Source organism: Urtica dioica, chromosome 4, assembly GCF_054948205.1.
Source record: "Urtica dioica subsp. dioica isolate 48M chromosome 4, U.dioica_male_clone48M_v1_H2, whole genome shotgun sequence".
Taxonomy (NCBI): domain Eukaryota; kingdom Viridiplantae; phylum Streptophyta; class Magnoliopsida; order Rosales; family Urticaceae; genus Urtica; species Urtica dioica.
This window is the reverse complement of record NC_142759.1, coordinates 15,387,870-15,401,517: the sequence shown is the minus strand read 5'-3', so window position 1 is coordinate 15,401,517 and position 13,648 is coordinate 15,387,870. Positions and strand designations below refer to the sequence as shown.

Here is a 13,648-nt window from a genome sequence, read left to right as displayed (position 1 = left end):
ATGGCTCGATTATCTTTTGTTCAAAGACAAATAATGAGAAAGAAGGAGATAATGACTCTTTATTCACAATGGTTGAATATTTTGCGTAGTGTTGAGTGGTTCTTAAAGTTGCGGGAAACAATGATAAAAGATTATATCACAACCAACTCTCTTAGACGGAAACTTTATTTCCTCGACATAGCTACCAATAGAAAGATTGTTTATGAACTAGTTTACGAGAATGATAACACGTGTCATGACCAACTTAGATTGAATAGGGAAACCTTCACAAATCTATGTATATTGCTTGAAACTAGGGGTGGACTAAAAGCATATAAGTATGTACAAGTCGATGAGCAAGTGGCTATGTTTTTGCATATATTGGCTCATCATGTTAAGAATAGAGTAATCAAGTTTCAATTTATGAGATCCGGGGAGACGGTTAGTAAGTACTTTCACAATGTTCTACATGCGATTATTCGATTACATGGAGAGTTGTTGAAAAAACCCGAACCTATATTGGAGAATTCAATCGATGAGAGGTGGAAGTGGTTTAAGGTATTCATCTTTTTAATTTCAACCTGGTTTCCTATCCATACATATTGTAGCTAACTTATATTGTAACTTCATTTGTGTAGAATTGTTTAGGAGCATTAGATGGGACATATATTAAAGTGAGAGTTCCTGTGATAGAAAGACCAAGATATCGTACTCGTAAAGGTGATGTAGCAACAAATGTCTTAGGTGTGTGCTCACATGATATGCAATTTATATACGTATTACCCGGATGGGAGAGATCAGCGGCCGATGGTAGAGTTTTACGTGATGCAATACGTAGGAGAAATGGTTTACAAGTTCCAAATGGTATGTCAATGATCATACATAGTTTATAGTATTCACTATCGGTCGAAACACCTTATATACCATAAAATTTTGTTCTCTAGGTCAATATTACCTTGTAGATGCCGGCTATACTAATGGTCCAGGATTTCTCGCTCCATTTCGAGGTCAACGCTACCACCTAACCGTATGGAGAGAAGGGCCTCAACCAAACAGTCCTCAAGAATATTTCAATATGAAGCATTCATCGGCTAGAAATGTCATCGAAAGGTGTTTCGGAGCCATTAAGAATCGTTGGGCAATTCTTAGGAGTCCTTCTTTTTATCCAATAAAGACTCAAAATCGTATCATATTGGCGTGTTGTCTACTACAAAACTTTATTCGAAGAGAAATGCCGGATGATATTCCAAGTGAGGAGATTGATATGGAAGAAGATAATATTCAAGATGAAGAAAATATTGATGATGACTTGATAACAAACATTGAGCCATCGGAAGAATGGACGACATGGAGAAATAATTTTGCTAATGAGATGTACAACGAGTGGAGAGCACGTATATGAGTGGATTGATAATGACTTAATTGTATTTATAATTATTACACTAGTATTTATAAGTTTGCTACTGTTTTGTTTTGCTATATGGTGTTTTGCATATGAATTTTTCATATAATACATTTGATATTTTTTTTTCTAAATGAATTGAATCTGTTTTTAAATGCTTGCATTTGATTTGTTTGTAGACAGGTTTCTTTATGTGTTGTTTACGTATTTATGGTGTTGATGGATAGGATGACAAGTTCAAAAGTAAGAGGTCCTGGTCAAAATAAGAGGTTTTGGACCGAAGAAGAAGATAAAGCCTTGATTGACTCCTTGTTGGAGTTACACGATGAAGGAAAGTACAAGGCCGAAGGAAATTTTAAAGCTGGACACTTGAAAGCTCTTGAAATAAAACTGCATAAGAAGATACCCGGGTGTGACTTAGAAGCTAATCCGAACATTGGATCAAGGTTGAAGACGTTGAAATCTTACTTTCAAGTCGTTCATGAAATGTTGACTGGACCTAATTGCAGTGGATTCGGCTGGGACTCGGAAACGCAAACAGTTACGGCCGACAAACCCGTATGGGATGCATATCTACAGGTACTACTGTTTTAATTTTAGTAATGGTGTTATCTTAGTAACTTATTAATTTAAAAAAAAAAAAAACAGAGTCACAAGGACGCAGCTCAATTTCGATACAAGCCTTAGCCATATTATGATGTTCTCAGCTTGATTTATGGCAAAGATCGTGCTACTGGAAAACATTCAGAGGGTCCAACAGATGTGGTTGAGGAATTAGATAAACATGGAAAAGAAACTAGCAAAGAGAATGATGTTGACGACCATATGGAAGGTGATTTTGTTGACAGTGCTGATAATGTGCAAGGCATGAATGAAGCTCAATCTATGCATCGATCTAGTACACCTCAATCCGAAGGTTCATCTAAGTCGTCTAAGAAAAAGAGAAAATTTTCAGAAAGAGAAGATATGTGTGAAGCCTTGAAAGAATCATCTTTGATAATTGCACAAGTCATTGACAAAGCATCTACTCGTTTGAGTAAAGCTATTGGGGAAGACATGAATGAGAAACATATGAACCTTGGCAAAGAATTGGAGAAGAATACGACTATTTCAAGAATGGAGCGTCATAAGGTAGCTCGTATGATTATGCAAGACAATGCTCTAGTTTCGTACTTTTTTAGCATTGCAGACGAAGATAAAGATGAATGGGCGAGAGGTCTTCTTGCTGGAGATTTATGAAACTGATAGTGAAGTTTAAACCTTGGTCGATTTTGGTAAATGAAGTCTGATCGATAGACAATATCATGAATTAGATTAGTATGGTTTTGTGGATCTCATAGACTTATTTTGATACACTATGAAGAAGTTGGATGATTATATATTTATTGTAATTATTGTAACTTATTTTGGTACACTGGTATGATTTTGTGGAACATATTTTGAGTTGATATACAAGTATGTACAAGTATATATTTTGCATCTTTACAAGTATATATTTAATATACATTGTAGTTATTCTCAGATTTATCTTATTTTTGGCAACCTAAACATCCCTGCAGTTTAAATACGTTTGGTAAACATGGATACAAATTTCAAGAGGTTCTGCATCTTTTTTTTTTATATATATATACAATTTTTATTTATATATTTTTTATCTGAATTTTAGTTTTAAATTAGCTTAAAAATAAATTTAATATTAGTAATAATAAGGGTAATATTGTAAAAAATTATTTAATTCCATTCTATTCCAATAATAACCAAACATGTTATTGTATATTCAATCAGTTATTCCAATATGCTTACCAAACAAAATAATCAAGTTTTGATTCTCATTCTATTCTTTCTCTATTCCATTCTAATTCTCATTCCTATTCTCATTCCCATTACACCAGTTCAACCAAACATACCCTAAGTTCCTTAAAGAAAGCAATAAAAGTCTAAGATGACACTTTATGTAAATTAGGACAAAAACAAATCCCATTTAAGTATACGAAAATAGTGTCGTTAGTCCAATGATCAATTTTTTTTTTGGCTCGGAAGTCCAATGATCAATTGATAAAATTGTAGTCTAATTATTTTCCTAATAATAATAAATAAATAAATAACTAAGAGGAGAGAATTTCGCTGTAATTATCCCTCGTTATTTTTAACGTGACACATCGTTAACATCAGCCTTTTTGGTGTTTTTTTTATTTTTTTATTTTTGTTATTTTTTTTTATTTTTTATAATTAGGAAAAGAAATGCTTAATTGTAAATCTTCGTCTTCCTTTCCTAACTATCTAGAGCCCAAACAACAGATCAGTGACTGGAACTCAACAAATCACGTTCTGAAACGTCGTCGTTTTGATCAAGGTTCGTGCTACAGAAGCTTTTAGCTCCACGGCCTCCAAGGCAAGGCTTGTTCTAGATCCGAACTCGCCTCTTACTAATGGCTTCCTGGCTCAAAGCCGCGGAAGGTGCGAATTCCTTTCTCTTTCACATAACAATTTTATTTTTCCTCTGCGTTTATATAATGCATTTCAAGTCTGATCCGTGTTCGTCTGTGAATAATTAACAACGTAGAATCAAATTTTAGATAATTTGCTTGAGGCTTAAGCTTGGATGATTTGTTCGGTATTTGGAAATGGAACTTCGTACCAGTGTTTCTGTGTTTTGGTTTTTTAGGTAGCTGTATTGAATTGTAGAGTAATGCCGACTTACCCAACGCAGTTTTCGCTGTCAGAGTTCTGTTAATTGTTCTTAGAAGAGAAAGCTTAGACAGGACAAATGATTTGTCAAAAACTCACGAAATATGAACTACAATCAATGAACAAAACATAACGGTAAGAAAGTCAGCCAATTGATGATCAATTAATTAGTTGATCGTTCATATCTTAAGGACTGTCGTATTCCAACTTTGATTTTGTTCCATTTTGTTTGGGGGATCTGGAATTTTTAATTGTGCTAGGTTACATGGAAGAATAATTTGCAATATATATATATATATATATATATATATATATATTTTTTTTTTTTTCTGGGTCTAGATTTGTTCGAAGTTGTAGATAGAAGAGCAAAGCTGGTTGTGAACGAGCTGGCAGATGAGCAATCTGATCCCCAGGTTCAAGGTATTGGTTCTTCTAGTTCGGTTTGATTTATTGTAATGTTGATTTTGTAAACATGCTTTTCTAAGACGCTATATTGAATGAGGTTTGGTCCTTTTGCCAGTATTTTAACCAATTTACAATCATAATATTTTACTTCTTTGGCAGTATGTATCATTTATGGCCTTAGCTTAGCTGATTATTGAAAATATCTTTGCAAAGCATATCTGCTATATGACTAGAACTTCGGGGAGAGAAACAAGACTTGTACTTTATCACTGCACCGTTGCAAATCTAGCAAAGTTTGAATAGGGGTTTCATCTTAGGAAATGATCAATCTATGTGATGATTGAAATGCTACAAACTATAACTTGGAAAAAAAATTCAAAGAACTCGGTTGTCGCTGCACTCAAAGATTTAAAATCAACCAACTAGCTGATCTCTGTTTTTGCTTGCACTTCCCTTGATGACTTAGCTCCTAATGGGGAAGGATCTCAAGCTCGAGCCAGGACGACAAAGGCAAAAAGAAAGGTAATTCGTAAGTTAGAACGTGTTGCACATTCCCAAGACCTGGACATATACAAAGACAAGACTTATATAGTGCGGGTATCAACTGTCAACTGATTTCTTCTATCGCACGATGTAATATCAGGCTCAAAAGAAACAGTCCACGGGTGGAACGTCCACAGTAAGTTCGCCACAAGTAAATGTAACACCCGTTAAAGAAAAGGAAACTCCCGAGAATCCAAGCGATGGGACACCTCTCGGCAAGTCTGTGTCCCAACCAATCAATGAGGAGATAGATAATTCAAGCATTGACACGCTGATAGCTGGCTTTCCGGTATCAGATTCCTCGGTAAATGACGACGGAAAAAACGACACCGATGGTGGGAAACTTCTAGAAACTCTTACCGAGGAGGGGACTGTTGGAGAAGCTGTTATACCGACTCCCAATGGTGATCTTAACAAAGAAAGCGCTCCGGAAGTTGGTGATGGAAATTCATTACAGTTACTTTCCCAAAAAATTGAGATAGCTAGCGATGATCATGTGGTGGAGGCTGGCCCTGACCTGGAGATCAAAGCCGTAGAAACAGTTGGCCCTCTGAAGATTGACCAAGAGAGTTCTCAATCTGAGAATGTGGATGTTATCCAACCCAAAGCTACTGATGCCAAGGTCGAGCCTCCTGCTAAACAAGTGAAGCAAGAGGATCAGAAAACCGATGCATCGACATCCATGAAAGTGCAAGAACAACTTGATGAGGTAAAGTATTTGATATTGGACGAAGAATCTGGTATACTTTTATGTTTTGTATTTACTACTGGGCTTCGTTTGGTGCAACTACTTGTTCTAAGTCCATGACACTTTCTTTATGCAGGCTCAAAGACTTCTAAAAACTGCTAGTTCTACAGGTCAGTCGAAAGAGGCAAGGTTGGCCAAGGTAAGATCTCAAGTGATACTCATTTTCCATGTTCCTCTTGATTGCACTATGCATCGTAATTTTTCATTGGTGTGAGAATATTTTGCCTTTCTTATTTTCCTTACCTTTCTTTTATGCCGCTTAGGTGTGTGCAGGGCTTTCGTCACGACTTCAAGAGTACAAAGCTGAAAACGCACAGCTTGAGGAACTTCTTGTTTCAGAAGTAAACGCTTCTCGTTTCTCTGTGTTAAGTATCTCATTTCTCCACTTGCTAATTTATTTCCTTCCTTGCTTTTTTTTGAGCAGCGAGAGCTTAGTAAATCATACGAGTCACACATAAAGCAGCTACAGAAAGACATATCAGAATCCAAAAGTGAGGTGACAAGAGTAGAGTCAAGTATGGTCGAGGCTTTGGCTGCTAAGAATTCTGAGATTGAAGCGCTTGTCAATTCCATGGATGCTCTTAAGAAGCAGGCTGCTTCATCTGAAGGAAATCTGTCGTCGCTGCAGGTCGAGTACAATTGCCTTCTCCTTTTATATAAATACATTAATGTCGATTATCAATTGGTTAAAAAAAATACAAATAAAAAAGGATCGGTCCAGTCGGTCTTAACCTCAAAAAACAATGTTATTATGTTTTTACAGGCAAACATGGAGTCTATTATGAGAAACAGAGAGCTTACAGAAACAAGAATGATGCAGGTGAGGGTTATTTTTTATCCTTTCACGTGCAATGCCAGCCTTTCGAAATATATCTTCTGTTTTTCCTGTGAGATCTTCAAGTGAATATGTATTTGACAGGCAATACGGGAAGAGCTCGCTTCTGTGGAACGGCGGGCAGACGAAGAGCGGATTGCACATAATGCGACTAAGATGGTTCGTGACAGCACATATTGTCATTTCAAGCTAAAAGAATTATGTGTGGATTCTTTGACTTCAATCTTCTGATGTGCTAGAAAAGGCTTCCATGGAGAGAGAAGTGGAGCTGGAACATAGAGCCATGGAATCCTCCACTGCCCTTGCACGGATACAGGTAAATTACGGACGATCCACATTCATGACTAGTTTTCATGGTGAATTTTGGAAAGAAAAAAAAATTGCATAATTTTAATTTTTAGTTTTCTTGATGCAGCGAATAGCTGATGAGAGAACTGCAAAGGCAGCAGAGCTTGAACAAAAGTTGGCTCTGCTTGAGGTAGGATATACTAGTCCTTTTTTTTCAGGATTATTAATCTTCCGAACTTCCTGCTGATCATGCTACATATCATCAGGTTGAATGTGCAAATTTAAATCAAGAGTTGCAAGATATGGAAGCTCGTGTCCGGCGAGGACAAAAAAAGACACCAGAAGATGCAAATCAAGCAATTCAGGTTTTCCATTTATAACTGTAAATTTGATATGTAGGTAGAATCTTATACACGTTCTAGTACAAATTAGAACTCCGCAGTTGACCATTGACTATTGGCAATTCATCTATTCTAATCTAAACCACTCTTTGGGATAGAAAAACAAAAGTTAAATAATAATAATATGGGTTTAAATAATGCCCATATCATATCTCTATGAAAATTGCAAAATTAAACCCTTCTTAATTCCTTTGGAAGTATCTGTAAAAAGAGTTATGTTTTTTACAAATCACTCACCAATAGCGAATTACTTAGATTCAGGCCTGGCAAGACGAAGTAGAACGTGCTCGCCAATGTCAGAGAGAAGCCGAGAGCAAGCTTTCTTCACTCGACGTAAATAGAGTTCCTGTTCTAATTCTACTTTATCATGTGGTGGCCTGTTTAGTTACCTGCTTACTATGTAATAATCATAGGCTGAAATGCAAAAGATGAGAGTTGAAATGGCTTCCATGAAGCGGGACGCTGAGCATTACTCACGTCAGGTAATCTGATCAATCATCCATTTGTACCATTTTCCATCCTATCGATTTGAGACATTGAATTTCTGTTATGTATATATACATTACTGGTTTCTATATTCTACAGTCAATCTTCTGATACATGCACGAAATATATTGCCTTGTCTTTGCAAATGTGCTTAATGGAAGACCACATTTTGTACTGATAGTCTCACTCGAGCTATGGACTCTTTGAATTTGTGATATCCAAAACATGACTGTATTTGTATTTGTTTTCTGGCAGGAGCATATGGAACTCGAGAAACGATACCGTGAACTAACTGATTTATTGGTAATTCTGGTCAAGTATGCAACTTAATTAGATTTATATGGCATTATTTTGACTGGCCTGTATTTATTTATACGCTCATATTTAGTACTACAAGCAAACACAATTAGAAACCATGGCCAGTGAAAAAGCTGCAGCAGAGTTTCAACTGGAGAAGGAACTAACGCGTCTAAGAGAAGCCCAGGTTTTACTTTTAGCCTCCCTTAGCTGGTCGGATCCGATTCCAATTTCCATTTTATAGAAAAAATGTTTCAGTTTTGATGTGAATTCACGCGAATGTTAAACAGGAAGAGACAGAGCGAAGCAGATTCTCCCGCCGGCCTTCGTCATCTTGGGAAGAAGATACAGAACTCGAGTATGTTTTTTCCATTATGGTTGCACAAAGCCTGAAATATGTACTTCTCACACTGATTTGGACATATCGCAGAAATTTGCATGCATGCATATTCGCTAAACATGCAAAAACTAGTATGAATATTTCGGATGCATGTCTCGTAACTTTAGGAGCAGATTCCGTGTCGTATAATAAAAATTAATTGCAACGTTCAGCTTAATCTTTCAACAGCCTCTCTCTCCTCGATTTTAATAAAGTTAATACATTTTAGTATAATACTGACCGCTGTTGAAAATGCAGGCCACTTCCGCTACATCATCGTCACATGGACGGTGCAAGAGTGCAGGTAATGTTTTAGGCAGGATATGTTGGTAATTTATTTATTCCTTAGTTTTCATTTATTAAATTATATTTCAGTATAATTAATTTATTAGGGCTCACGAGAAGAATTATTGAGCTACAATTTGGAGCGAATGATTCACCTCTCGAATTGTTAACCGAATTCATCAATAGTACTAGTAGTTTGTGTTTGGAAAAACTCCATGCAGTACCATATTGCTTCTCTCGTATCTCGAAAACATCCTGTTTGACCTCCAATGCCCGGATATCGAGTTTGAATCCTTATGTGCCTTGTAAAATACGAGTCGAAAAACTTACACTTGACCCTCGCTTTTCCTTTCTAAGTGCAGCTGGAGAAGGCAGCGAAGCTATTGGACTCTGGGGCCGTAAGAGCCACGAGGTTTCTGTGGCGGAATCCAAAAGCACGAGTCATCCTGCTTTTTTATTTGGTAAAATAAATTTAAAAATAAAAGTAAAAAAACAGTTTCATGATCTAGATTAATGTATGTTTAACAGTTTGAGAATCATTCACAGGTATTTGTACATCTCTTCTTGATGTATTTATTACATCGGCTTCAGGTATGGTTCCAACCCGAATATATATATATATATATATATATATATATATATATATATTGTTTACAAGTGTCTTTTCATATGTGTATTCGAATCGAATTCGTTGTTCATATGCAGGAACAAGCGGACGAGTTATCCTCCAAAGATACACCATTGCCGTGATTATTGAGAAGCTGTACAAGTATGAAATTATACCCCTCGGTAACAGGGTGAGCCATGATTGCATTGAGAACATTGCAACTTTGAGCAATTTATTTATTTATTTTCACAATGCTAATTGGATATGTGAATTCTCCGTACTAAATCAAAGTAAATGAGGTCTTTGTTGAAGACCCACTATACATCAAATCCTTTTTTGGCGCAACAGTTTTGGCTTCTCTTTTTGTTTTCCCCCCCTTTCATTAGCCGGTTTATTTTTTTAATCTTTGTTTGTAGATTTGCATTTTAAACTCAAAAGTAACTTCTTGTCGAATATATCGATAAATTAAAGTATTATTTCTACTTTTACGTATATAATCAATTTTTTTTTTCGTGAAATTCAAAGCTATAAAAGTGATATATATATATATATATATATATATATATATATATATATATATATATACTAGTCTAAAACACGTGCTTCGCACGTGGTGTTTGTAGTTGTAATCAGTAAATAATTAATATATGTATGATTTAATTTACCAAGTTTTTCTTCAAAGCATGAGGTTATAAATGAATATTAAGATATGAAATATTTCAACAATACATAATACTTAGGGAGTAAAATTTTTGAGAAACTCTCATAATCAGCGCAAATATTTCAAGGAAATATATAGTCAGTGACATACTTAAAAAAAATTGACATAAGTAAATAAAAAGCCAAAAGTTTGGTGTCTTGGTAGACAAATAGAATGAAGGAAACGTTAACAAACCAAAAAGTTTAAAAGTAACTTAAGAAGACATGTTTTACTAAAATTCTTTGCTTTTTGAGGAAAGAAAAAAGAAGGTGTCATACACGTTTAGTAAATACAGATTAAAATATATGATAGATAAAAAAATATTAGATAACGAATTTTTTTTTTTTTACTTTGTAAGTGTGTTAGGCGAGAAAATATTATAGCATACTTGGATGATGACGAGGAGGACAAATTTGTGAATACTATTGGTCCAAAAGTTAAACAACTTTATAAGCTGGATTATAACCACGCTTTTTTTGTAAGGGAAATATTATAACAACGCTATTAGGAATATATATATATATATATATATATATATATATATATATATATATATATATATATTATATATGTAGTTGACAAAATCTTTAGCATTTATGTAAGAAAAAAAAAACAATACAAAAAGCTACAGATTTGTATTTAATATTCTGTATTCAAAGATTATGCGTTTGTGTGTTCATATTCTTAAGTGTAATATATCCTTAATTGATTCCTATGTGTGCTATAAATGTCGTTAGCATAATATCATATTTAAGCAAGAAAGATTCATAAAAACAAGGCTTTTTGAGTTTACTCACCTTTTTAAATACGTACCAATTTTTAAAAACTAACCGGCTGAATTAGAGTCTGCAATGGAAGAACCGAGACGCTACTCCATTGGCTTTTTATTTAAGAGCTCCTAACTCTAGCTTCCTAGCCTTAATACAAAGTCTATTGTGGAAGTTAAATTTTGGGTTTAAATAATAAAATTAGGAAAGCCATTATATTTCAGAATATCCAGTACATAGGTAGAGGAAAAAGACCTATAATTAAGTTCAGCATTGGATACTTATTTTTGAGGAACCAACTTGTTTCGGCTTTCATCATATGATCCGGCCATTAACTTTTCCTTACTTAGGTAAAAAGATGTAGAACGTGCTCCGCACGTGGTGATTATAGATATTAATTGGTAAATTTATTTTAAAATAATGTTATGGTTTTTTAATACATCTTTGTTAAAGAGTTTTACCGGTATTCATCAAAGTAAAATACAATTGAAAAATAATATGAACTTGTAAGAGATAATATTCCATAATAAACCGTGGGAGTAGAATAAATTCAAATTAAGTAAGAGATAATACATTTTGTTTCTTCATCTCTAGAATTTTCAATCTTGATCAACCTCGACTTCCGCAAAGCCATACACAATGAGCTTGACGCCAAATATGGTGCAAGAGCTACTTATTTCATAGCGCAACCTACAAGCATCATTGCAATGTGGAAGAAGCATTAGTACCATGATCTTCTAAATAATTATGAACTTTCAATTATTTGCACCATTGCTTTACACTTGAATTTTGATGAGATTAACCACTTCGTCATTATACGGAAAACGTACTATACTTAGAAATAGTAGAGTGATTAATTTTTCGACATCAAAATGAATAAATGTTTTGTTTAAAAAAAAAAAACTTGCCTCTATTGGGTTCGAATCTTGTTGGATATGCAAAGCTAGAACATGCGCAACGTCATTACAAGAGAAAAAGAATTGCTTAGTAATTAGAAATAACTAACCCAAAATAATTTGATTAGAGCTATTGAGTGAATTTAAAATCTTAAATTTTAAAGGAGGAGAAAGTATGAAATACAACAATAAAACATCAGTGAAAGTAGTATTCGAAACTAAACTAAAATCTTAGTTGACCATATCGACAATAATATTGCCAAGTTGAACCTTCCCATGTTCTAATTTCAGTTTCTTCAAACGCTCATGCAATTAAACAATGACAAAATACAGTGAAGTTGTTTTCACTACAAGTTCTATCATTGAAAAAAAAATGTCTTGTACAAACACAAAAATGTCATATAAAAAGTACCATCTTTGTTTCTGTCAAGGTCGTTCGGTGTGGAAATGCGGTCGCCATAGATTCCACTTGTCAACAAGTTTTGAGCTTTTTTGGAGCTTTGTCCCTCTTCTAAAAAACGAAGAAGACGAGCACTTTGCAATGATTAAAAGAAACCCGAGTAGCATGGTGGCTGCATAGAGTAAGCTATCATAGCAGTCGTGGTTGTAAAAGACATTTCATGAGTTGGAAATGAAATGTACCGTACGAGCTATGCACAATCGCCGCGACACAGAGACTAAGCTATCATAGCAGCCTCTCATATCCACCAAATCCTTCATTATTATACAAAAAATCAAACAGATTAACGCTCGCTGAAAACCATCCACACACACACACTCTCTCTCAATTATTTAGAGCATCAGAGAATATCAAGAGCAGATTTCGGTACATAGAACATCAGGTCATTGTGTGGGTAAATAGAACACGATGATGGAAAAAGAGAAAGAGAGGGATACAATTTTTTTTTATGGAAAGAGATAGGACCGCTTTAAAACCCTACTCACTAAACAAGCTTTAATTTCAAACCGTAGATCAAAACCCCATAATTAGAAAACCGAAGGGAGAAGTGATCTCTCAATTTTGTATTTCTATTTAACTACCATGCGTAACAACCTACAGAAAATTAATTCATAATTCATTATTTTCTTATTTTCCTTCCTTTGAATGCTCTATATTCATCTAATCTACCTTTCAATGCTACCAAACATGACAAACTATTCCATAAGCATGTACATGATCAAAATAGAACAAAATCTACTTTTAACTCTAAGACCGCACAAAATATTTTCAAATCTTATCCCCATTTTAACAGTATGTTTCATGCCATGACTATCGTAAAACAACCGATTTTAACATTCTACCCAGCTAGAAGTAGGAAAATAACCTATCACATCAAATTTACAACCATGAAAAAAGATCTCACAGGAACATTTTATAGGTCCTTCAGAAAAAGAAAATCTCAAAGCTAGTGCTCTTTAGTACACTTTAACAAGAGACCAGGCAATGAGAAAAACAGACCAAATATGCACAACAATCCAGTTTCTTTGGATTTAAAAGATGCCCTAAGTTCTAGATCTACAACTAAATCACCATAGAAAGCATTGATAACTTTATATTCTAGTCTCCAGTAAAACAAAATTAGTTCTAACCTCGGTAATAGATCGTAGCTTCACCAACCCAAGCTGCATATTACCAAAGTGAAAATACGAACCTGAATTTAAAAACTCTTTTCGTGTTCCTAGTTCAGTCTAGGATATCACCGGAGAAGATGACCTATACTTGGAAAATCTGAAACAAACCCAAATTCAAGAACAAAACATCAACTGATCCATTCGAAATTAACATCCAAAATCCAAAATAGAGAAAACTATAAATGAAATTAATAAAACGGGATTTGACAGAGTAATTCTCAAGGAGTGATCTACAATTAGTCCTAGCAACAGAGAGACATTTTACATGATAATATACAAGTATATTACCTACCGGAAGCTATGTTCTTGC

General features: G+C 34.6%; 3 protein-coding genes across 4 annotated transcripts; all 3 read left to right on the top strand.

Annotated features, from left to right (window-relative positions):
• The first annotated feature begins 330 nt into the window (after positions 1–330).
• Positions 331–2,151, top strand: LOC149400783 (uncharacterized). Its single transcript, XM_089610508.1, has 6 exons — positions 331–537; positions 618–843; positions 924–1,373; positions 1,561–1,564; positions 1,609–1,960; positions 2,089–2,151. The coding sequence occupies exons 1-6, from the start codon at positions 346–348 to the stop codon at positions 2,149–2,151; spliced, it is 1,287 nt and encodes a 428-aa protein (XP_089466634.1). The 5' UTR covers positions 331–345.
• An 82-nt stretch (positions 2,152–2,233) lies between these two features.
• LOC149400782 (uncharacterized) lies at positions 2,234–2,620 on the top strand. Its single transcript, XM_089611967.1, has one exon. The coding sequence runs from the start codon at positions 2,249–2,251 to the stop codon at positions 2,618–2,620; it is 372 nt and encodes a 123-aa protein (XP_089468093.1). The 5' UTR covers positions 2,234–2,248.
• Positions 2,621–3,600: 980 nt separating this feature from the next.
• LOC149400781 (golgin Putative 1) lies at positions 3,601–9,822 on the top strand. Of its 2 annotated transcripts, XM_089612505.1 has the most exons (21): positions 3,601–3,838; positions 4,409–4,489; positions 4,941–4,996; positions 5,118–5,726; positions 5,842–5,904; positions 6,029–6,106; positions 6,190–6,393; positions 6,529–6,585; positions 6,685–6,759; positions 6,845–6,916; positions 7,016–7,078; positions 7,155–7,253; positions 7,545–7,622; positions 7,703–7,771; positions 8,031–8,078; positions 8,164–8,259; positions 8,363–8,430; positions 8,710–8,755; positions 9,099–9,197; positions 9,283–9,327; positions 9,442–9,821. In XM_089612505.1, exons 1-21 carry the CDS (start codon positions 3,811–3,813, stop codon positions 9,484–9,486), a joined length of 2,079 nt encoding a protein of 692 aa, XP_089468631.1. In that variant the 5' UTR covers positions 3,601–3,810; the 3' UTR covers positions 9,487–9,821. The 2 variants fall into 2 exon arrangements, with proteins under 2 accessions (XP_089468631.1, XP_089468632.1); XM_089612506.1 differs by lacking the exons at positions 7,545–7,622; positions 7,703–7,771 and having other exon boundaries at positions 9,442–9,822.
• Positions 9,823–13,648: the final 3,826 nt, after the last annotated feature.

What these genes read in the sequence shown, in the direction of transcription:
- LOC149400783 (XM_089610508.1), top strand. Translation starts at nt 346, where the DNA reads ATGTTTTTGCATATATTGGCTCATCATGTTAAGAATAGAGTAATCAAG. An exon ending in TGGTTTACAAGTTCCAAATG is followed by an intron (nt 844 to 923) that starts GTATGTCAATGA and finishes TTTGTTCTCTAG; the next exon opens with GTCAATATTACCTTGTAGAT. An exon ending in TATGGGATGCATATCTACAG is followed by an intron (nt 1,961 to 2,088) that starts GTACTACTGTTT and finishes TGATGTTCTCAG; the next exon opens with CTTGATTTATGGCAAAGATC.
- LOC149400781 (XM_089612505.1), top strand. Translation starts at nt 3,811, where the DNA reads ATGGCTTCCTGGCTCAAAGCCGCGGAAG. An exon ending in TGCAAGAACAACTTGATGAG is followed by an intron (nt 5,727 to 5,841) that starts GTAAAGTATTTG and finishes TTCTTTATGCAG; the next exon opens with GCTCAAAGACTTCTAAAAAC. An exon ending in GAAGAAGATACAGAACTCGA is followed by an intron (nt 8,431 to 8,709) that starts GTATGTTTTTTC and finishes TTGAAAATGCAG; the next exon opens with GCCACTTCCGCTACATCATC.
- LOC149400782 (XM_089611967.1), top strand. Translation starts at nt 2,249, where the DNA reads ATGAATGAAGCTCAATCTATGCATCGATCTAGTACACCTCAATCCGAA.